This window comes from Callospermophilus lateralis, unplaced genomic scaffold, assembly GCF_048772815.1.
Source record: "Callospermophilus lateralis isolate mCalLat2 unplaced genomic scaffold, mCalLat2.hap1 Scaffold_143, whole genome shotgun sequence".
In the NCBI taxonomy this organism is placed as follows: domain Eukaryota; kingdom Metazoa; phylum Chordata; class Mammalia; order Rodentia; family Sciuridae; genus Callospermophilus; species Callospermophilus lateralis.
The window spans coordinates 1,964,117-1,990,065 of record NW_027512573.1 but is presented as its reverse complement, the minus strand read 5'-3'; the positions used below and the strand labels follow the sequence as shown (position 1 = coordinate 1,990,065).

Sequence of the window (25,949 nt, the reverse complement as noted above, 5' to 3'; positions counted from 1 at the left end):
CATGGAACTATCACATAATCAATCAACATTACTCCTGGGTATATATCCAAAGGAAAACAGCATACAAAAGAGTCAGTTTCACTGCCTGCATGCACTATGCATAACTAACACATAGAATCAATCTAAGTACCCATTAACCAACAGACTGAATGAAGAAAATATGGTATATATACAAAATGGAGTATTATTACCCATTAAAAAGACAAAACTCCTGTTATTTGCAACAAAAAAGAAAAAAAAATGGAACTGAGAAAATCATGGCAACCAAAAAAAAAAAAAAAAAAAAACAGACATAGAAAGAAAGTATCTTATTTGTTCTCCTATTAAAACAAAATATGTGAAAATTTTACCTGAAAGTAGAATTGTGATTACTAGCATCTGGGAAGTCTGCTGTGGTGGAGTGAGTGGAAGAGGAGGTATGGATGTGATCAGTGCAGGCTGTATGGGTTAAAAAAAAATCTCAGTGAATCTTATTAATATGCCTAATTAATTTGTTGATTAAAACTGATATTTTTGAAGAAAATTTAGAATTAAAGGATAAAATAACTGGGAATATTCAATAACTGATTTTTTAAAAAATTAGGATGTGAAACCTGGACAAACTAGGGCACATGAAGGCATAATGAAGATCCTTCAGACACTGTTGCAAAGTTTGAAGTTTCCAGGACCTGTGCCTTTTGAAAATGACCAGTCCTGCCAATGCTCTGTCCTTCCAGAGACAGTTCCCTGAATGGAGGGTAATGTGGGCAACAGTAGCCCAAAGTAGAACCACAACACAAAAGCTCAGTTCTGGCCCTGTTCTTGTAGAAAGAGGCGGGTCTCCAGGAAGAGTATGGGAATGCTGCAGGGTACTGTCCTTGGAACAGAAACCATCTTGCAGGTGGCCAAGTTCCTGCAGCAGCTGCAGCAGTAAACCCTGAGCCTGGGTTCAGACGGTGAGCAGGAGAAATGATTGCACATCCCCAAGGTTGCTGCACAAGGCCAGCCTGAAGCACTTCAGTAAAGCTGAGGATCTGTAGTTGTCACCTCCCCAGCTTTTGCATTCTGCACCTTCCCCATAAGCACCAAGAACATGGGTCTTAGGGATGATGGGCTGTGACAGCACCCCTCTACACACATCACAATTCTTCCAGTTCCTTGAACAATGACTGTGTAACCCAACTTAATCGATCCACCTCTTGGTGAGAATCCAGGCAGAACATAACACCAAGAACAGTGATGACAGGAAACCAATTTGTTTGCAAATGGGGAATCACTCCCCAGGCCCTACTGGCTACCAGAGCATGCTGCAGTTTATTTGGCAGGGAATGCATGACCTGGTTCAGAGAAGACATCATCACAAACGTTGAGTGGGGACTTTCCTGCACAAGGAAGTCTGACAACATGCTTCCTTATACTTTCCATGTTATGGAAATGAGGCTTCGGGTTTTCCCTGCATGGAGATCTTAGTATTACAATGAAGTCCCACTATCTGTCACTAAGGTATGCTCCTTTAGGACAGATTGTGTAATGCTACTTCTGAAAAACAATTTTTAGAAGATTTGTAATAAAAACAGCTTTATCTCATGAATCTGGGAGACTGAATAGGGGTTGTATACATCTAGTGTTCTCAGGTTTCTGCTGGCAAGTCAGCAGCATCTTCACTTGTCAGGCCGCCCCTCTGTTAACATCTGCAGCAGAGCTTCAGTCTTGGAAACAGACACTACTCTGTGCCTTTGATTACAATACATTAATAAAAATAAGCTAGAAAAAAATTTTTTGAGGTCTGGGGTTGTGGCTCAGTAGTAGAGCTCTTGCCTACCATGTGTGACACACAGAGTTCAATCCTCAGTTGTACATAACAATAAATAAAATAAAGGTATTGAATCCATCTACAACTAAAAAAAATATTTTATATTTTAAAAAAGGATTTTGACAGTTTTTACATAAAGAACTGACAAATGTTTGAGTAGACAAATATGTTTAACTTGATTTAAACACTACACTATACATACATATAATGAAACATAACATAGAACCCCATTATATGCGCAATTTGGTGATGTATGTGTCAGTTTAACATAAGTCTAGTTTAAATTTTTAAAATGAAAATTTCTACTTATTTCATCTTTTATACTTATCATTGTGGATTTAAGGAGCCAATAAATAATACCCCTCTCTTCCCTTGTCCCTACCCAAATAGATGCATGCATATGACAGACATCACAGCATGAACTTCATTATTGACAAAACCTAGGTTGTAGGATTTGGCTTAAATTTCCAAACTCAATAAATTTTCTAACATGTTAACTTGTATGAAATTTACCCAGAAAGAGATGGACAACTCTTTACCACTCCTGCAGAGACATTCATTTTCTCTTTCTATCAGTACTTATTGAGTGACAACTTGGGGCCACATACTGTGTTATGTCTAGGACTCAATAGAGAATAAATCAAAATCATTATACTAAAGAATTTTACATTTTTTAATTGATAGGGAGGAAAACATTTTAAAAAATTAGACACCACAGCACACATATTAATGAACAACATTCACAACACTGTCAATTCCAAATCCTGGCAAGAAAATGGAACAATAGGAACACTTTGATTCATGGCTGGTCAAATGCAAAATGATAGCCACTTTGGAAAACAGTTCTTAGTCTTAACACCCAAGTCAATAAGAGTGTTCCTAGGTGTTAACACAAATGAACAGAAAACATGTCCACACAAAAAACCACACAAGAGGACAAATAAAAACTTCATTCATAAGTGTCAAACATTAGAAGCAATCAACAGGTACTTCAATGGATGAATAAACTGTGGTAAAATATTTTCTTCAATAAAAAGAAATGTCAACAGGCCATAAAATAGAATGGAGGAATTTTAAATGCACATTACTAATGGTAAGAAGACATTGGAAAAATTTGTGTAGGTCCCAACTAAAAAAAAATTGAATCTATCTATGAAAAAATACAAAAAAAAAACTTAGGAGAATTTCACAAATATATTGAGATAAGGAAAGTAAAAAAAATCAAACTTTATTATCTGTTTAATATGGAATATGAAAAGCAGGAATCAGAATACTGCATCCATGCGGTTAGAACAGGGAACATTAGGCAATGCTAGAAATCTTTATTGTAGATAATCATGGTGGTTACAGGTTTGCATGCACTTGACAAAATCATGGAACTATACTCTGAAAGTGTGTGCCTTTTACTGATGTAAATGGTAGCTCAATAAAATCTAATCACTAAAAATAATATATTTTCTTAAATCCATCAGGACTCAATGAGACAAATAATTAGAAATTTATTAGTCTTCACAATAAAAATTCACAGTAGGCTATGCTGTGATTCAATAACCCACAAAGAATGTAAATAAGGAAGTCCTTCCAATAGCTCTACTCTGCCATCACTGGTGTTTCTATCATTTGAAGGCTACTTCCCCTCCTGATTACAGAATGACTGTCAGTAGTGAACAGAACCATTCATGTTCATTAGGAGAGGGAGATTCACTCCCTGATTCCTCTGAGAAGAGGAAGAAGCAATTTCTGAGCAGGACTAAAAATCCATACTATTCCTAAACCAACCACTAGTATGACTGAGTTGTTGACTTGGATTAATCCATGTTCACTCACAGCATCCCAAGTCACATGAGCTTTAAGAAGGAAAGTGTGACTTTAAACAATATTGAAGTATTGTTTTTCAAGAAGAAGGGATGAACAGACAGCAAACATGAACCACAATCCTCAAAGCTGGTTCCTCATTTTAAAAATTCCATTTACAACTTTTTTAACTGCTCCAAAGCATTTCATACAAAATTTTATTACACAATATTTCATCAAAACTTTACACTGAACAATTGCTTTAATACACCTGAACTGTGCCTCATTATTTCATGTCCTTGAATCATGTCCTTGAGCTCATCCCCAACAATAGCTCTAGAATAATGAATAAAAATCTGAACACATGTCCACAAAAAGTGTTGATTCATATGTTGATCTTCATCATTTCACAAACTGATCTTTGAAGATCTTTACAAAGTATGTCATTCCAGCCCCATTGCAATGATGGACGATGATGATTTACTATAACACAATGCTCTTCACTATGACTTGGGTCACCTGGATGCCAGAATCTGGAACAGAGAAAAAGGATGAATTTATTCTTCCAAGACTGCTTTTATAGGTGTTAGAGTCATTATGGGGTCAGAGGCTGGGGTGGATGTTTGTGGAAGTGAGGGTCAGATGTGCCCACACCAACCCTTCCCAATTCTCATGCAGTTTCTCCTTCACCAACACCTCTGGCATTTATCTTAAAAATTGTGCCTTCATCACTCATATTTTCTCATACCTTATTGCCCTAAGCATTTGACCAAATGTTACCAACAGGCTCTCCTCTAAATGAAGGCCCTATTGCCAGGAGACTGTCAATCCATGGGGCTTTCTTATATGATGAAGAGAAGTCAACGTGGTCCCATGATTCAAAATGTTTTTTTTTTTCCTTTTTAATGGGATGATTTTGAAGTCTGAAGAAATAATTAAGTCTCTAGATCTTCTACTTATTCCTGTTTTCTAGGTCAAATAATTTAATTTCTTAGATTCTCAGCTTGCCTATCTAAAAACTGGACCAGAGTAACAGCACTATATATTTCACAAAGAAGTTATAAGAATCAAAGATAGAAGTATACTAATGTATTTAAATGCCTTTAAAGATTACATAAATATGAAATATTGTAATATTATCCAACTTTGGGATTATGCTTTATGAGAACTATTAAATCATAATAATATACAATAATCTTTAAAAACATGAATTTTTATTACAGAGAATCAATACAGTTTTTAAAAGCACAGTAGAATCCACCTGGTTCTAAAGACTAATGTTGGATGACATTAGCTGAACTATCTATACTCTCCAAACTCAATTTCCTCAGTTCTATAATAGGAAAAATAATGTGTGCCTCCTAGGGTTCTGTGATAATTTCATGAGGTAATAAAATTGATTAACTTTGTGTGCAAAAGGACAAGAGTGAGCTGTTTTAGTTTCAGAACTGATGGTGGAACACTCTAAACTTCCTGTATGACCCAGGACCAGGATTCCTTTATCTAATTCTGTACTCACGTGGCACTTTGGTTGTATGGGGTCTGATCAACCCATTGCCAGTGTCCTTGACCCTCTGGATCTGATAGCCCCACAAAATAAGCAGCGTTTTTATCCATATTCTGAGTGAGGAAATCCTAAAGGAAAAGAAAAAGAAAAGAAGTCATAGGTTTTAGATACTCAGCCTGAACTGAGGGTGTTTTTTTTTAAATTGCCAAATCATGCTAGTACTGGTGTTAATGTAACAGAATGAAGTCCATTCTCATGAGTAAATATAATTCACCAATAAAAATATTTTTAAAAAATTTTTGGTGATTTATTTCTTCTTTATTATTTAATTGTAAAATCTTTCAGATAACAAATAATTTGATATATATACACAGTGCATAATGATCAAATTGTCATAGTTAACATTTCCATATTCTTTGTATCTTCTGAAAAATTTTACTAACATCTAATAATTATACATATTTAAAGGTACAGTGTGATTTTTCTACTGAACTCTTTATGATCATACACAAGTGAAAACAAAAGTAGACAGTTCAGGAATAACCAGATGGGGACCTCAGAACTGCAGGTCTTTGAGCACAAAAGAATCAAAGACTTCAGCTGTAAGTCTTAATTTTATTAAATATAGAAGCAATTCCTACCTACAATCATAATGAATTTTTATCTCAAATTCAAATTCCCTCTCTTCTTCACTGAGAGAATATTCTTAAAAGTTTTACATAAGAAAATTCTTACAAATTTAATCATTTTCCTTTCAAATCATCATAAAATTTTTTGTACCACAAATTGAACCCAGGAGCACATAACCACTGAGCCACTAACCTCTATTTCTTATATTTCAATTAGGGACAGAGTCTTGCTAAATTGCTTAGTTCCTTGCTATATTGCAAAGGATCGCTCTGAACTTGAGATCCTCCTGCCTCAGCCTCCCAAGCCCCTGGGACAACAAGCATGCACCACAACAACCAGCATTTCACAGATTCTTAAAATATCATTCCTGATTGCTGATTGTCAGTCTCTTGATTTTACTTTGGCTATTAAAGTTAATTCTCCTTTCTGTTAAGCAATTGATAATTCAGAAAACAGTTACATATTGAAATAACCAACTGCTGTTGTAGGCAGAAACATTTTCATCCTTTCACTAAACCCCCAGGTCCTACATGTTGAATGCCACAATTTCCCTGGGGGTAGGTTAGTTACACTAAAGAAGGTACAAGGTGTGGAATGGGAAGGCTGAGGGAGCCTCTCCTATCTGTCTTATGGAGAGTCTTCTGCCACAGCATCAATATCCCTTCTTAGCAAAGACATGTACAAAAGTCAGAAAGGCTCATGACTCAATTGTCTCTTAGTAAGTACCTGCTCTTCCTTGCTGTTGATCACCACCAGGTGAGCCTCCATTCTAGAGCAGTTCTCCTGACTCTCATTCCAAGATTTTGCATCAGTAGAAAAAAAGTAGCAACTGGAACTAAATGACTTCCAATTCTGTGGGCAACAGCTCCAGACTTTTCCTTTATAGACAAGAAGGGCAAATCAGTGCAATATATAAAAAATTATTGTTAAACTGTGTGTATTATTAATTTAAAGACCTAGGAAAACAGCATGAAAGCTGTAGCTCCCATATTCACCCAGATATAACAAGGAGATCCCTCTCCTCAGTTGCCAAGGAGGCAAGTTGCCTGAAGTGGGCCATAATGTGTCAGGGCCCCTTTCACCTGCTGGACTGGTATTACAAAAAGAAAAAAAAAAGATAAAATATAATGTTTAAATAAAACCTAGACCCCAAAAACCTCAAAATGGTAATATCCAAGTTTCAACCCAAAATAATTAATCTTACCAAGGCCCAGGAAGTTCTAAATTTTAGTAAAAAAAGATAATCAATATTGGCAAAAAAAAGAAAAGCTGAAACATGGCTCAGGGGGTTGGCAGCCCAAGGTTCAATCTCAGGTACCAACACAAACCATCTTAAAGAAACAAAAGAGCGCTGACTCATAATGGCAATGGGGTGGGGGAGGTAATGGAGGAACTTCATATAGGGCAAAGGGGATGGAGGAGAATGGAGGGGGCAATAGGACAGGAATGATGATGGAATGAGTTAGACATCATTACCTAAGTACATATATGAAAACACAAATTTGTGTGAACATACTTTGTGTGCAATCAGTGACTTGAAAATTTGTGCTCTATATGTGTAATATACATAAATTGCATTCTGCCATCATGTATAAAAAATTAGGTTGAATAATAAATTTTAAAAAAGAAAAAAGTAGACAATAAAAAAAGATGTAAAAATGGAAATTTTATCACTGAAAAACTTAATGACCTTTTAAAAGCTTAGCAGACTTCCTTTGGCCTCCATCTGCCATTCCTTCCTGAGTCTGAAAGTTACCCAGATCGAATTTTGGAGTTATCAAGCCCCCACATTTCCATGAGTCAAGTTCTTAAAATAAATATCCATGTTCATATTGCTTCTGTTTCTCTAGAGAGCACAAACATAATACACCACCCTAATAAATGGGAGCATAACTCCTTCATCATAAAATATTAACTGCATGTAGCAATCTCCTAATGAACGATATAGTGTGGGTAGGAGAGGAAAAAGTAGCTTCACAATGAGAAATCTGACAAACACTACCTCAGGTGATCAAGTTCAGCATCGATAGTCAACATTCACTTTGATAATATATACCCTGGAACTAATGTGATGACTAGCATTTTATATCTGTGACCTTCCTCCCCAAAACAAATAACCCCCCATAATCATTAGAAAAACTTCAAATTTTAACACAGAGACAACCAATAATATAGAAATGGTATACCCCTAAGTTGTCAAAGTCATCTAACAAGGAAGATCTGAAAAAAAAATTTATAGCAAAGAGGAAACTAAAGAGATATGACAAATAAATGGAATGTGGGGGACTGCAGTAATTCTAGTACATGAAAAAGAACAAGAGTTTAAAATTGGGAAAATCAAGAATGTTGGGCTAAGGAAGTAGCTCGGTGATAGAGACGTGCCTAGCATGTATGAAACCCTGAATTCAATTCCTAGTACTAAAGGGAAAAATATCATGAATATTGGTTCATTTGTTGTAACAAATGCCCTTACTTAGGAATAGGATAATAATAATGGCCACTGTGTGTGCAAAGTAAGGTTAAAATAGAATCTTTTAATATTATCTGCTCAACTTTTCTGAAAATTTAAAAATGTCTTTCAGACACTTCGTTTAAAGGTAAAAAAAATTCTCATTCACCATATATTCATCTTCATTTTCACCAAATTGTTTGACTAACATGAGAAAAACACTAGCCTTGCAGAAACCTCACAAAAAAGAACAGTCTGAAGAAATACAATAACAATATATTCTTTTTCCAAATTGAGCTTCACATGGACAATACTCAATATCTATATTAGAATGTTAGGTTCTGGATTGGGGCTGTGGCTCAGTGGTACAGCACCTGCCTTGCACATGTGAGGCACTGGGTTCTATCCTCAGCACCACACAGAAATAAATAAATAAAGATATTGTGTTTGTCTATAACTATAAAAAGATTTTTAAAAAAGAATGTTAGATTCTATGAAATTGTACACTTGTAGTTTAGAATACCATGAGACTCCACTTCTTAGTGTGTTCTACCTAAAAATCTTAAATACTGATTTGGGAATCTTACATACTACAGTCAGCAACTGAATTCTAGGCACATGAATTGTTAACTTCCATGGATGAATTCGTTCTTACACACTCCAAATGTGTGTAAATCATTTTTTTATAAATCTTTTATTATTTTTGTCTTCAAACAGCTGAGAATTTTTTTGAAAGAAATCTGGAAAATAGAACATAAACCAATCATTTTCTGGTAGCATTAGGTGGTTGCTTTTTACATTGCTTTCTTGCACTCTATAGACAAAAATCTACACATGTCCAATTACCCAGTTGGACAGAGCCTGACAGAAAAAGGTTCCCCATGACCCCTCAGTAAATGGAATCCTAATCCTACTGCTTTGTAAATATTAGATATCTCCAGGAATAACTAAAAGATGAGGAGTTGAAAGAAGACATGAAAGTACCATCAATTGGGATCTGAAGGATGTTATCCATAGTCTCCTTTAAGAGTTAACCCAAGATGCAAACAAAGGCTAAACTTTGTGAGATGGGAGTGGAAGTTATTTAAGGAAGTACAAAACCTGGGACTTTGGGGAAAGGAATAATTTGCTAATTTTAACCAATTCTGGGTGATCTTAAAGATTGATGAAGAGGACACTGTTCTTCATCTCTTTTGTGTGTCTCTCCCAGTTTAGAACTAACTCACTCCCACTTCTAGAAATTCAATTTTCTGGGCTGCAGTGGTATCTCAGTATCACGGCACTTACCTAGAATACACAAGGCCCTCGGTTAATAAACACTACTGCTAGAAATTAAATTTCCTCTTTAACCTCCTATTTGTTCTTTGACCCACTTCATTCTGGCTATGGCTTCCATCATTTCATTAAACCATGCATGAAATGGATCATCAATAATTTACTAGAACGATTTATTAGTCATTTTCTAATGGCCTCTTGCAATCACTCACCCAGGTCTTCCTCCTTACTCTTGGTACACTGTTCTCTCCTATTCCTGCCTCACCTTTCTTACTGCTGCTTATTATCCTCTTCCATAAGCTCTTTTCCTCTAATCACCATGTTAAAAAAAATGTAGTATTTCCAAGAGTATTACCCTAATCCCTATATAGTTTAAAGTCCTCTTCTGGAGTGATACCATAATTCCTATGCTGGAACTTGCTATCATTATGTAAATGACTTTTAAACTTCTAGACCTCTCTCCTGAAATCCAGACAAATGTGCCTCCCACTGGACATGTACATTGTGAGTTAACTTTGTGCCCAAAATGTAAATAATCATCTCTTGAAACAAACTATTCATCCTATACTGCCTACACCTTTGAACAGCTTCTTCACTGCTGAGTTTAGAAGGTCAGGATATTATATTCACACTTAACTTCTCTGGGGTTTTAATCCCCAATATTCATCAAACCTTGGCCGCCTTGATTGTATCTTCTTTACCCTTCAAAGCTACTTGTCCTCTCTTCACTAACAGTATCCTTAAATGAGACTCTCAATGTTTTCCAATGGGATGATGAATTAGCATCTCATTGATGCATTATAATTATAATAATCATAGGATGCACTGTTACATAGTCATACACACACATAACATTATTTGGTCATTTTCATTCCCCAGTACCTCCCCATTCCCTTCCCTCTTCTGTCACCCTAGTACCCTGCCCCTACTCTACTACTTTTCAATTTTCATGAGATCTGACCCCTTTTTCTCTTTTTGCTCCTAAATTATCATATATGAGAGAAGACATACAACCAATGACTTTATCAGTCGGGTTTATCTCATTTAACACAATGCTGTCTAGTTCTGTACGTTTTCTAGAAAATAATGCCTCTCCTTACCTTCACCTTTGTCCTCCTAGTCCATCTTCACACCTCAGTAAAAGCATGCCTCCTTAAGTCAAATTTGATTATGTCAAATCCCTGCCCCAAATTCCACAATGTCTCCACACTCACTGACAGACTGAAAAATTGGCCTCAATGTTCCACCCTTCTTGGATTTACATCCCTTAGCATTGTGACTTTGTAGCTTCTCCAATCAAGTAGAACTAAGAAGATTCTCCAATCAAGAATCTGTTTCTTCACCAATAGAATATGAGCTGCCTTTAAGACTCCATTTGGTCAACAGAATGTGCAAAAGCAACCAGGATCGTTCCAATTTTAAACTTTAACATGCCTTTTTTCCTTTCGCCCCCTATCATTGAAGTCTGAAATTGGCTCATACAAAAACATCAGTGTATGTGAAGTCAAATAACACTAGCCTTATACATGCTATTAAGGAAATACAGATGTGTTCTCACACAGAATTTAATATAGAACTGACGATCCATAGATTTCATTCTGTAGCACCAACCCAGGCTAGCCTGATGAATAATGAGAGGACTGTGGTAAAATTGCTCCTTTCATTCTAGCTCACATGCTCTTCTTCAGAAGCCGAGCTGCCCGTGTTGGGTCCCCAACATCATATGCATGAGTGAATTCAGCTAGGACCAAAGAAAATACCCAATTGAGCCAGTCTAAATTTCCAGACCACAGATACATGAGCTAAATAAATATCTGTTTCAATTCACTGTTTTAGGCTTGTTTATTAAGTAGCAAAGGATATCTTATCATATAATCTTTAGGGAAAAATCAAAATTTTTTTATAATAGTGTATGACCTTCTTCAGGATCTAAATTCTGTTTCTGTCTGCCACCTACAACTTCATTTCAAAGTTTTTCACATAGCACTATATTTTCCTGGTCAGGCATATTTGTATTTCCCCAAAATACTTCCATGTTGTAATGACATACATATAATATATCTATGTCATGTAGTAGTAACAGGGGCAGATGTCTCCTCCTTCAGGAAACCCATATCAGCTTTCTGTGCTCACTTCTTACCTGCAAAATACTTCTTATCTCATGTTATAAATACTGGTTATATTGACTATTCTATTAATAACTTGAGAGCAGTGGCTGTGGCTATTTCTGGATTCCCTCACACAGTGCCTAGTAAACAATATGTATGGCCATTGTTACTTATCAAATGACCAAATTAATAAATAAAATATCTACTCTAGTTTATGCTAAGTTTTATGATTTTGAAAGCTTGATAAACTCTGAAATATAACATATGCATAAATCCACCTATTTGTTAAATTGACATTTCCTGAGATCTCACAATGGGAAAGACAGAAATTTTTAGAAGAAAATTCCCTGGGATACTCTTCCTGGGACATTTCTTCCATCCCCTTAATGTCCACCTGCTCATCCAAAAATATAAGTGTCTGTGAAATCAAATAAGACTAGCCTTATAAATGCTATTAAGGAAATATAGATATGTCCTTACACAGAATCTAATATAGAACTGATGACCCATAGATTTTATTCTGTGACACCAACCCATACACATATACCTACTCTTCAAATTCTCTCAGTGAACATAAATTCCATGATTTTTGCAAAAGCAAAGTTCCCACTGAATTCTCAGGAACTCCAACCCATGCCCCCGCAATAGAAAATTCATTTTTCAAATTCCTGGATCATTGTGAAATGTCATTTTCTAATGAATGGCTTCTATTCACGAAAGGCAGAAATTAATAACTGACTCAGTTGGCATACTTACTGATAAAAGAGGCAGACAGTAAGATTTCCTTCATCAGGAAAAGTATCAGCAACAAGGCAAGAAGAAGCTTGGAAAAACCAAAATGACTCTGGTGAGGAACGGTGTTTTCTCTGGGATCTGAAGGTTAAAACAAATTAGATTCATCACCCTATCACCCTACCGCGCCCAGGGTAACACTCCAGGTAACCAGTAAGTTCATAACCTTCCTTGTGAACATGGGGCCTACATATTCTCTCTTACCTACCCATTTTGGGCTCTGTTTCCTTCCCAGGTCTCAGTTATGGAGATTGATGGCAAACCCACCTTCCCAAACTGAACTGCTAAGCTGGCCTGTGCCTTTTCACACACTATTTTCTGGTCATTCCATCTTGTCACCTAGGCAGAGATATTCTCTAATTATTAGGAGCCACCCTCCAACTGTACCCCAAGAATATTACTACCCATTTTCTTCTATCTCTAATTCTTACTATCTCTAATAATCTGACAGTATCTTCTGTGCTGTTGCCCCCTTACCTAGTTGATCTGAGACACCTTCAAGCTGATTATAGCCTCCCACCATAAGCCATTCCATATCAAGCTGAAACCTCAAACTAAAGTTTTTGCATGTCCCAAATTTCCCATCTCCAGAGGGAAGAGAGGGACTTAAAACCATCATAGACCAGTTACTTCCCCAGGATTCCCCATCCTTACTGAATCCCCCTGCAACACTCCATATTGCCAGGACACAAACCCTCAGGAGCCTATCGCTTAGTCCAGGACCTCTGTCTGATTAACAAGGCAGTTATTCCCATTAACCCAGTGGTTCCCAACCCTTACACCCTTCTTTCTCATATTCCCTCTTCAACCACTCACTTTACTGTCCTGTGTCTTAAAGATGCCTTCTTTACTGTGCCACTTCATCCTGACTCTTATTACCTTTTTGTCTTCACATGGGAAGACCCCTACATCCTTTAGGTCTCAAGAGCTGACATGGACAGTTCTACCCCAAGGCTTCAGTGACATTCTCCACCTCTTTGGACAAGGCTTGGCACAGGATCTAATCACTTGTGACTTGCAGGATAGCACTCTCTTTCAGTATGTGGATGACCTTCTCCAATGCAGTTCATCCCTCAAGACTTTCTAAACTCACACTGCTCAGCTCCTCAATTTTCTTGGGTCCCAGGTATATTGGGTCTTTCCAGCCAAAGCCCAGCTTACTACATCTTCAGTCAACTATTTAGGTATACTCCTCACTCCAACCTCTAGAAGCCTGACAACAGACAGAATTTAAGCTCTCCATGATCTACAGCCATCCAAAAGAGCAGACTACATTCTCTCCTTTCTGGGTCTGGCTGGCTTTTAAGACATTGGGTCCCCAGCATTGCACTCCTTGTCAAGCCCTTATATCAGGCAGCTAATGAGAATCCCCCATGAGCCTTTCACCTCCCCTAACCTTGTAGCCAACTCCTTCTTTAAGCTCAGGGGTGCTCTCACACCTTCTCGCACTTTATCTCTTACTAGCCCTAAAATTCCTTTCCACCTCTTTATGGAAGAAAGACAGGATATTGCCACTGGCCTCCTCACTCAACCAATTGGACCCTTCTACAAGCTGTCCAAGCAGCTAAACTCTATGGTTGATGGAAGGCTACCATGCCTCTGAGCACTGGAAGCAGCAGTGGAACTAACTTTTAAGAAAGCCCTAAAATTTACCTTGCTCCAACAAATAACTGTATTCTCCACCATTGACTACAGGATTTCTTTTTTTTTAAGAGAGAGTGAGAGAGGAGAGAGAGAGACAGAGAGAGAGAGAGAGAGAGAGAGAGAGAGAGAGAGAGAGAGAGAATTTTTTAATATTATTTTTTAGTTATCGGCGGATACAACATCTTTGTTTGTACGTGGTGCTGAGAATTGAACCTGGCCGCACGCATGCCAGGCAAGCGCGCTACCACTTGAGCCACATCCCCAGCCCGACTACAGGATTTCTTGAATCATAAATCTCTTCCACTTCTGAGCCCTTCACAAATTCAAGAATTCCACCTTCTCTTTATAGAAAACTCCACCATTACCTTTGTTCTTCCCTCAATCCTGCCACACTCCTCCAACAATCCCTACCCTCTTTGAATGCTAACCATTCCTGTCCACAGGTTCTGGAGGCCCCAAAATCACCCCATGAGGACCTCTTTGATTACCCACTTCCCTCACCTGACTTAACCAGTTTTGTGGACAGCAGTTTGGTAATGGGTCGCTGCAGATGGTGTAAAGATGCATACACAGTAGTCACCACTGCCTCAGTTCTAAAAGCCAGCTTCCTCTATGAAGGGATCACCTCCCAGAAGGCTGAACTTTTTGCACCTATCAGAGCTCTCACTCTATACAAAGACAAATGGGTTAACATATACACAGACTCCAAATATGCTTTCCTAATTGCTCATTCATATTCGGCTATTTGGAAGGAACATGGACTCTTGACCACAAAGGGATTGCCAGTGGTCAATGCCTCTTTGATTTCCAAACTCATAGAGGCACTACAACTGCCATCATGAGTGGCCATCATACATCAAAATTCCTCTGACCCTATAGCTATAAGCAACAACAAGGCAGACTCTATAGCACAAGAACTAATGGCAAAATTCTCAGGAGGCCCTATCCTATTTCTATCCTCCACAATTAAACCTAACTATTCCCCACAGGAATGAGAGAAACTAATAACGAAGGTGGCCATTTTGGGGAGGATGGCCGGATCTTCCTGGGGGTTCAAATTGCCCTTCCTAAACCACAAGCTTACAGTTTATTGATGGACATTCATAACTGTCTTCATATTGACCCCAAATTCCTTTTACAATTTTTAAAACACCTCTTTTACTCCCCAGGAATGAAAACTACCCTCCATCAGGTCCACTCCATTTGCTCTGTCTGCCCTACAGTATACCCACAAGAAGGCACCAAAACTAAACTCCCCACACATCAGATGAGGGGCCACCAGCCAGGCAAAGACTGGCAGATTGACTTCACTCACATGCCTAGGCAAAAAATGTTCACTACCTACTTACTTTGGTTCATTGTTTTTCAGGTTGGATAGAAAATTAACCTACCTGCAGGGAAACTGTCAACACCATTGCCTCCATTCTCATCAAGCAGATAATTCCCAGGTTTGTTCTTCCCACCTCCATCCAGTCAGACAATGATTCGGCCTTCACTTCTCAGATTTTTCAACTAGTCTCCAAAGGCCTCAACATCACTTGGAGGCTCCACATCCCCTACCATCCCAAAACCTTGGGTAAGGTTGAGAGGGCTAATGGCATTCTCAAGGAACATCTCACTAAACTTGCTATTGAACTCAGGCTTTCCTGGCCCAATCTTCTCTCATTGGCTCTCACCTGAATTCAGGCTTTAGTCCCTTTGAGAAACACCAAGGGTGCCCTTTCTTAATCAACCAAAGCTTTCCAATCACTCTTTCTCCCCTTGTGTCCTACCTGTCATATCTCACAATTCTACACAAACTCCTAAGGGAACATGCAGACCAGTGTCTTCCTGCACCATCCATTGCCACAATCCCAGTGCAACCACAAACCGAATTGGACAATCTTCAAACATGTGATGCATTCTTACTTAGGGAACTACATCCTCAATCATTGGAACCTCGCTGGACAAGACCCCTTACAGTCATACTTACTATCCCAGTGGCAGCCAAGCTTTTGGGCCACTTCCCCTGGTACCATGCCTATCGCCTTAAAAAGGCACCTGTTCCAATTGTCCAGTGTGGACTTCCACCACACTGGGGCCCACCAAACTCAAGATTTCTCACCAATATTCTTCTTATTTTACTAATCATTAATCTCTCTCACACTTCTATCCCAACCCATACATGGTGCTTCTACATCCAAGCAACATAGCACCAAGATGACACAACCCACTCTCAGTTTATGGGTTAAGGTGATTGCCCTTCCTCTGGCTACAATCAGGTGGTCACCCTTAACATTACTGGATTCAACCAAACTGCCTCATCCCATATATGTGCAGAAATGCTATGCTTCATATCAGACCAAACTGAGGAATCTTGTAAACATTGGCCTAACACCTATGGTGGATGCCATTACAATTCATGCAAGACATGCTTCCTAGATAAGCCTTGCTATGATAAATAAGCATACAACAAATTAACTATATGGGACCTGAAATGAGCATTCAGTGTTGATGGTAAATTTTATTCTTGGGGTTTTACCAAGCTCCCCTCAACCTCTATCAGAATCTGGAGAACTTATGTACAAATGTTCCCTCAACTTCACATAACCAACAAGGAGCAAGAGAAAGAAATACAAAACCAGCTGGATGCATTTGCCCATCCTAAAGTTGAACCTTTCTAATGCATGATCCTAGTATGTCAGGGACTTCAGCTTCTCAATTTATCCAAAGTTAATAACATTTCAGACTGGTTCCTCTGCACAGGTTTGGATCATACTTCTTTTACTGCAATTCCCATTGATCTTCTTCTCAATACCTCAACCATATCCCAACAATACCCCTCTCTAGCCTTTGAGAAAGTACCCCTTTTTCATAACTCATCAGAGAATTTCTCCTGCTGCTACACATCCTCTGGTTCAGTACCCTGTGACCAGATCATTTGAATCTGTTCCCCAATTTTTGCTCCTCTGGAGGTTCTTTTTCTGGTGCAACAGTACCCTAAAAAAATCTAAGCCTCAGCATGCCCTTGGCTTTTTGTGTTTCTTCCACCTTGGTTTCTCAATTAACTCTGTAAAGTAAGGCTGAATTAATATAGTATGTTACCACCTCCCTTTCCAGGGCAAGATGAGCCTGTCTTTCTACCAGTAGTAGTTGAATTCTCCCTGGCCTTCTCACTTGCTGTCTCCAGACATGGGGAAGGAGGACTTGGTTATGCAGCAACTACTACTCAGAAGCTTGAACAACAACTTTGAGAAGTGGTAGAGGCATCAATTGCCTCTCTCACTTCCCTGCAAAGGCAAATAACATTGATTGCCCAAGTCTCACTACAGAACCGTCAAGCCCTAGATCTCCTGACACCAGACAAAGGAGGAACTTGTCTATTCCTGAGAGAAGAATGCTGCTACTACATCAATGAAACTAGATTGGTCAAAAAGAATGTCAACACCCTCCATTGTTTGGGTGAAAACCTTAAACAGCAACAATCAAATGACCGGCTGGCTAAACTCAACCCTCATTACATGGCTGACTCCCATTCTCACTCCTATATTAGTAATTAGACTTCTATGAATGATTTCTCCCTGCCTCCTCAGGTTCACCTGAAAGCACATGGGTGAAATTGACAGAGTGACCTACAACCAGATGCTCCTTATGACTACAGTCACCTCCCTTACCAAACCCATACCTGAGCCATCCCCTTCCCCACAGTGCCCCTAGCAAGCATGAAGTAGCCAGATGTAATTCTATACCCTATACCATCAAAATCGCTGGGATGTTAGGGGCTTAGAAATGAAGCACAAGACAATCTGTGCATGTGAAAAAACAATCAGGTGCCTACAAACAAGCAGTGATGGTGCCTCAAAACAATCTGTCAATCAGTGGGGTCTCCTGACCAATCCTGGAAGGATATGGATCACAGAAAGATCCCCTGAACAACCTAGGAAGACAAGGAACTCTAAAAACCTCCCTTTTTGTCCCAAGCCCTCCCTTCCAGCCCTGAGCCCCAAAAATTCCAATTCAGCTGAGCCTGGTTGCATTTCTCCCAGACCCATTCTGTTGGACTGGAGGGTCTCTCCTAGAAACCACTCTCTCAATAAACCCTTATTCAGCTGCTTTTAATCTGCCTCTTTTGATCATGAGTGCCTGTCCTTACAAGTTGCATACTTCCAATATACAATGGCATAAATAAATGTTCCCATTCCAAAAAGGAGGAATAGGATATAGAAGAAAAGGATGGAACCAAAACTCAGACAGATATTAGTTTCTGTAACTCCACGTCCACATCTGGGGAATATTGTGATGAGATGTAAACTTCAAAGGGCTTCTGCAGCACCACCTAAATTGCCTTGCTGGTTGTCATCCACATGGTCTCTTTCTTAGGCTGACTCCATCTACAGCCAACAGCTTTCCTAGCAGACATTCCACATTATTGTCATATCTTAATCCCTGGCATCTCCATTCCAGCTTCAGCTTCCCCTTCACAACTTCATGCAGGTCCTCTCAAGGGAATCACGGGGAGATTCCAATACTGCTTTACTTTGCCTGAACACTCAGGTCTTCCTTTGAAATCTCAGTGGAAGTTTCCTTGATCCTCTGGCTGCCATCAACTGAAGAGATCTACTTTGCCGTGCCCTTCCACCATGATGTTCTGCCTACCTCAAGGCCTGAAGCTGACTCACCATAGACTGACCTCTAAAATATTGATCTTAAAATAAGCTTTCTCTTCTAAGTTGTTCTTATCAGGTATTTGGGTCACAGTTACAAAAAGCTAACATCTTCCTCTTTCTCCCATAAAGTACAATCGCTACTACTGTGAATATTTGTAATAATAAGAACATGAAATATGAAAAAAACAATTATGTTTACTATTTTTAAAAAACTTTATAAAATACCCCAAATTGCAGATTTTTAACATTGAGAATAACTATTGTTAATATTTTGGCACATGTTTTTTCAGCAATTTTTGAAGTGTATACAACATAAATGAACATTTTTCCATTCGGTTGACATACATATTTACTGATTTCTGACTCACTATTTTCCTTTATACTGTATCATGAACATTCTTTCACCATAATTTCTTTATTATTATTTATAATTGCTTATTATTTCATTACTTATTTAAATAATATTGTGTCCAACTTATAATTATGCTATTTATACAAGATAAATCATTATGGTCAATTCATGTTTTTAGGATACAATCACCCTTTTAAGTCAATATTTCTTGGTCAGAACCCATTTTGTCAACAGAGGGTATAGCTTCATGCTACAGCAATTTTGCCTAGGATCTACAAAACCTGAAAATGATTACTACCAATGGTGTGGTAGACTTGAAGTCACTTTCCATTAAGATAAAAGCATTAGATAAATAGGAATAATTTTTAATTATGTATATTGTCAATAGTGAGGAGGAAAAACTCAGTATTATATTCTTTCAATTTTGGAAATATAGGTTCACACCTTTTTATATATTCATATATGAAAAAATATACAATAAAATTCAATATCTGATTTTATGTAAATAATAATAGTAAAGAAAGTATTATGGACTTTTTTCCCACTTTGCTGCTCAAAAACACCTTCATTCCTATCTACAGGCAGCAAAATCCTCAGACATTCCTGGGTGTCCCAGACATGAATACTTCAGAGAAACAGCAACAAAATTACCTTGGCCCTGCTTTTTAACTGTCTCTTCATCCTTCACCTTGTAATTAACATTAACCCCTGGAAAATGATCTTTTACCTGCAGGAGAATTTGAGTTGGTGCCTGAGGACTTCAGTTAATTTTTCAAACTCACTTCAGCATCATTTGTTCTCAAAGCCATCTTGAGAAGAAACCTTCTGCTTTTTTCAGAAATTTCATGCCATCTTTTTCTTAAAACATATTACAAATGAGATTCCAGCCTGAGAGCAAATTACTCTACCACTTAACTAGATGTAATAAATAGACACATACCTGAGAGTGAAATCACTGAGGTCTCATCCTCAGGACAACCAGAATGATAATTACAGCCTGCAAACAGTAGATATAGATAAGTGTAACAAAAGTGGGAACTCAAAAGAAATAGGAAGGAAAGGAAAAGAGGAATCAAGCAATTAGAGAAGTCTTTCCTAAGAACCTCATTCCGTAAACTCACCAGGAAAACTGAAATTTGTGCTTTCACATGCAAATGTAACTAATTAGCTAACCAACCTGAGCAACACTTGCTCATATTGCCTTCATGTCATCATGTCTGATTGATCAGTCAGCTTTTTTGTGCCACATTCTAAGGTGGTCATTACACAAATCTCACATGACAGCCTCCCCATGTGCAGAGCCACTTTCCTTTAGCATGGTGATAAATGAGTAGTCTGAAGGTATCCTCTGTGCTCTCTGCTTTCCCTGTTGTTCACAATCAGCACCATCATCAACCTTCATTCATTCATTCATTTTGCTACTGGTCACCTCCAACACTCCTGAAAGCCATGATAAAAGAGGATGCAACCTTTATTTCTACACTTATCTCTCCCTTTACCCCCAACATCACTTTAACAACCTGCTCTGGAAGGTACATATGAATATACTTAACGGTTCAGAAAAGTAAATGGAATCACGTTTAGAAGAGGATGAATTCAAACTGAGTGCCAAATATGATTTATTTTTCCAAAGGCCAAAATAAAAACAGTCCAAAAATTAATCTTTCTCTTTTTTTTTATTGGTTATTCAAAACATTACAAAAATTGCAGAATCACATCAGTTACACATCCACATTTTTACATAATGCCATAATAGTAACTGTTGTATTCTGCTACCTTTCCTATCCTCTATTATTCCCCCTCTCCTCCCCTCCCATCTTCTCTCTCTACCCCATTTACTGTAATTCATTTCTCTCCTTATTTTTTTCCCATTCCCTTCACAACCTCTTATATGTAATTTTGTATAACAATGAGGGTCTCCTTCCATTTCCATGCAATTTCCCTTTTCTCTCTCTTTCCCTCCCACCTTATGACTCTGTTTAATGTTAATCTTTTCCTCCTGCTCTTCCTCCCTGCTCTGTTCTTAGTTGCTCTCATTATATCAAAGAAGACATTTGGCATTTGTTTTTTAGGGATTGGCTAGCTTCACTTAGCATAATCTGCTCTAATGCCATCCATTTCGCTGCAAATTCCATGATTTTGTCATTTTTTAGTGCTGCGTAGTACTCCATTGAGTATAAATGCCACATTTTTTTATCCATTCATCTATTGAGGGGCATCTGAGATGGTTCCACAGTCTAGCTATTGTGAATTGTGCTGCTATGAACATCGATGTGGCAGTATCCCTGTAGTATGCTCTTTTAAGGTCTTCAGGGAATAGACCGAGAAGGGCAATAGCTGGGTCAAATATGGTTCCATTCCCAGCTTTCCCAGGAATCTCCATACTGCTTTCCATATTGGCCGCACCAATTTGCAGTCCCACCAGCAATGTACAAGTGTACCCTTTTCCCTACATCCTCGCCAGCACTTGTTGTTGTTTGACTTCAGAATGGCTGCCAATCTTACTGGAGTGAGATGGCATCTTAGGGTGGTTTTGATTTGCATTTCTCTGACTGCTAGAGATGGTGAGCATTTTTTCATGTACTTGTTGATTGATTGTATGTCCTCCTCTGAGAAGTGTCTGTTCAGGTCTTTGGCCCATTTGTTGAATGGGTTATTTGTTTTCTTATTGTTTAATTTTTTGAGTTCTTTGTATACTCTGGATATTAGGGCTCTATCTGAATTGTGAGGAGTAAAAAATTGTTCCCATGATGTAGGCTCCCTGTTTACATCTCTTATTGTTTCTCTTGCTGAGAAAAAACATTTTAGTTTAAGTAAGTCCCATTTGTTGATTCTTGTTATTAACTCTTGTGCTATGGGTGTCCTATTAAGGAATTTGGAGCCCGACCCCACAATATGTAGATGGGAGTCAACCTTTTCTTCTATCAGATGCATAGTCTCTGATTTGATATCAAGATCCTTGATTCATTTTGAGTTAACTTTTGTGCATGGCGAGAGGAGGGGATTCAGTTTCATTTTGTTGCATATGGATTTCCAGTTTTCCCAGCACCATTTGTTGAAGATGCTATCCTTCCTCCATTGCATGCTTTTAGCCCCTTTATCGAATATAAGATAGTTGTAATTTTGTGGATTGGTTTCTGTGTCCTCTATTCTATACCATTGGTCCACCCACCTGTTTTGGTACCAGCAGCATGCTGTTTTTGTTACTATTGCTTTGTAGTACAGTTTGAAATCTGGTATCGCTACACCTCCTGATTCACAGTTCCTGCTTAGAATTGCTTTTGCTATTCTGGTTCTTTTATTTTTCCATATGAATTTCATGATTGCTTTCTCTATTTCTACAAGAAATGCCGTTGGGATTTTGATTGGCATTGCATTGAACCTATAGAGAACTTTTGGAAATATCACCATTTTGATGATGTTAGTTCTGCCTATCCATGAACAGGGTATATTTTTCCATCTTCTAAGATCTTCTTGTATTTCTTTCTTTAGGGTTCTGTAGTTTTCATTGTATAAATCTTTCACCTCTTTTGTTAGGTTGATTCCCAAGTATTTTACTATTTTTGAGGATATTGAGAATGGGGTGGTTTTCCTCATTTCCAGCTCAGAAGATTTGTCGCTGATATACAGGAATGCCTTTGATTTATGCATGTTGATTTTATATCCTGCCACTTTGCTGAATTTATTTATTAGCTCTAGTAGTTTCTTTGTAGACCCTTTTGTGTCTTCTAGGTATAGGATCATATCATCCGCAAATAGTGATAATTTAAGTTCTTCTTTTCCTATCTTAATGCCTTTAATTTCTTTTGTCTGTTTAATTGCTCTGGCCAGTATTTTGAGAACTATATTGAATAGAAGTGGTGAGAGAGGGCATCCCTGTCTTCTTCCAGATTTTAGAGGGAATGCCTTCAGTTTTTTTTCATTTAGAATGATGCTAGCCTGAGGCTTTGCATATATAGCTTTTACAATTTTGAGGTAAGTTCCTGTTATCCCTAGCTTTTCTAATGTTTTGAACATAAAGGGATGCTGTACTTTGTCGAATGCTTTTTGTGCATCTATCGAGATGAAAATATGGTTCTTATCTTTAAGTCTATTGATGTGGTGAATAACGTTTATTGATTTCCGTATATTGAACCAGCCTTGCATCTCAGGGATGAATCCTACTTGATCATGGTGCACGATCTTTTTGATATGTTTTTGTATCTGATTTGCCAGAATTTTATTGAGGATTTTTGCATCTAAATTCATTAGGGATATTGGTCTGTAGTTTTTGTTCTTTGAGGTGTCCTTATCTGGTTTGGAAATAAGGGTGATATTGGCCTCATAGAATGAATTTGGAAGTTCTCCCTCTTTTTCTATCTCCTGAAATAGATTGTGGAGTATTGGTATTAGTTCTTCTTTAAAGTTCTTGTAAAACTCTCCTGTATACCCATCCGGTCCTGGGCTTTTCTTGGTTGGTAGTCTTTTGATGGCTTCTTATATTTCCTCACTTGATATTGGTCTGTTTAGCTTGTTTATATCTTCCTGACTCAATCTGGGTAGTTCATATGTCTCAAGGAATTTATCAATGCCTTCATTATCTTCTATTTTATTAGAGTATAGGGTTTCAAAATAATTTCTAATTATCTTCTGTATTTCTGAATTGTCTGTTGTGATGTTGCCTTTTTCATTCCGTAAGCTAGTAATTTGGGTTCTCTCTCTTCTTCTCTTTGTTAGCATAGCTAGTGGTCCATCAATCTTATTTATTTATTCAAAAAACCAACTTTTAGTTTTGTCAATTTTTTTGATTATTTCTTATGTTTGATTTCATTGATTTCAGCTCTAATTTTCATTATTTCTTGCCTTCTACTGTATTTCCTGCTGATTTGTTCTTCTTTTTCTAAGGCTTCGAGGTGTAGTATGAGGTCATTTATTTGTTGGATTTTCCTTCTTTTAAGGAATGAACTCCATGAAATGAATTTTCCTCTTAGTACTGCTTTCATAGTGTCCCAAAGATTTTGATATGTTGTGTCTGAGTTTTTGTTTACCTCTAAGAATTTTTTAATTTTCTCTTTGATGTTTTCTGTAACCCTTTGTTCATTCAGTAGCATATTGTTTAATCTCCATGTGATGTAGGATTTTTCCTTTCTCATTTTATTATTGAATCCAATTTCATTCCATTATGATCAGATAAAATCCATGGTAGTATCTCAACTCCTTTGTAATTGCTAAGATTTTCCCTGTGACATAATATATGGTTCATTTTTTAGAAAGATCCATGTGCTGCTGAGAAGAAACTGTATTCGCTTAATGTTGGGTGGTATATTCTGTGTACATCAATTAAGTCTAAATTATTAATTGTATTATTGAGCTCTATGGTTTCTTTATTCAACTTTTGTTTGGAGGATCTGTCCAGTGGTGAGAGATGTGTGTTAAAATCTCCCATGATTATTGTGTTGTGGTCTATTAGACTCTTGAACTTGAGAAGAGTTTGTTTGATGAATATAGCTGCACCATTGTTTGGGGCATATATATTAATGATCGTCAAGTCTTGTTGGTGTATGGTTCCCTTGAGCAGTATGTAGTGTCCTTGTTTATCCCTTTTGATTAACTTTGGCTTGAAGTCTATTTTATTTGATACAAGTATGGACACCCCTGCTTGCTTCTGGGGTCCGTATGAGTGATATGATTTTTCCCAACCTTTCACCTTCAGTCTGTGTATGTCTTTTCCTATCAGATGAGTCTCCTGTAGGCAGCATAATGTTGGATCTTTTTTTTAATCCATTCTACTAGTCTATGTCTTTTGATTGGTGCATTTAATCCATTAACATTTAGGGTTACTATTGAGATATGGTTTGTACTTCCAGCCATATTTGTTTATTTATGTTACTTAACATGATTTGTTTTTCCTCTATCCTTACTTTTTTCTTTATTGTACTACCTCCCACTGTTGGTTTTCATTGTTATTTTCCATTTCCACTTCCTGTAATATTTTGCCAAGGATGTTTTGAAGATCTGGTTTTCTAGCTGCAAATTCTTTTAAGTTTTGTTTATCATGGAAGATTTTTATTTCATCTTCAATCCTGAAGCTTAATTTCACTGGATACATGATTCTTGGTTGGAATCCTTTTTCTTTCAGCATTTGAAATAAGTTGTTGCAGGATCTTCTAGTTTTCAGAGTCTGTGTTGAAAAATCAGCTGTTATCCTGATTGGTTTACCCCTAAATGTAATCTGCTTCCTCTCTCTTGTGGCTTTTAAGATTCTCTCCTTATTCTGTATGTTGGGCATCTTCATTATTATGTGTCTTGGTGTGGATCTCTTATGATTTTGTACATTCAGTGTCCTGTAGGCTTCTAGTATTTGGATTTCTTTTTCATTCTTTAAGTCTGGGGAGTTTTCTAGTATTATTTCATTGAATAGATTGCTCATTCCCTTAGTTTGGACCTCTGTACCCTCTTGTATCCCAGAACGGAGAAGGAAAGATGCCAGGCACCCAGCCAGACCGGAGGAGGACAGACGCCAGGCACCCAGCCAGACGGGAGGAGGAAAGACACCAGGTGCCCAGCCAGACCGGAGGAGGAAAGACACCAGGCGCCCAGCCAGACTGGAGGAGGAAGACGCCAGGCGCCCAGCCAGACCAAAGGAGGAAGTCCACCCCCGCCCCAAGTGCTAGTCCAGAGGAAGCCCATCAACCCTTAAAACCCATCAAAGGGGGCGTGGCTACCAGCACGGTTCTGCGGCTGATCCAGGTACTCGGTTTCCAACTCCCACACCCATAGCTGTGATAACTCAAAATATTTCCCACAAGCTTTGGAGGGTTGCAGCTATCAACGCAAAACAACAACTGTTCAGGCACCTGGTTTCTATCTCAGAGACTAGAGTAGGGAAGATACAGGTGGAAGCTCATTTCCTTTCACACTGGCTATACCCACCACCCTGAATGCAGAGGCTCAAGCTAGGAATAGACAACACCACCTACT

At 38.0% G+C, this 25,949-nt stretch overlaps 1 protein-coding gene across 1 annotated transcript; it reads right to left on the bottom strand.

The window, feature by feature from the left end:
* Positions 1 to 3,971: 3,971 nt before the first annotated feature.
* On the bottom strand, positions 3,972 to 14,033 carry LOC143382675 (C-type lectin domain family 4 member A-like). Its single transcript, XM_076836895.2, has 5 exons — positions 13,945 to 14,033; positions 12,312 to 12,421; positions 6,450 to 6,601; positions 5,106 to 5,221; positions 3,972 to 4,119 (listed from the first exon to the last, which is right to left on the bottom strand). The coding sequence occupies exons 1-5, from the start codon at positions 14,031 to 14,033 to the stop codon at positions 3,972 to 3,974; spliced, it is 615 nt and encodes a 204-aa protein (XP_076693010.2).
* Positions 14,034 to 25,949: the final 11,916 nt, after the last annotated feature.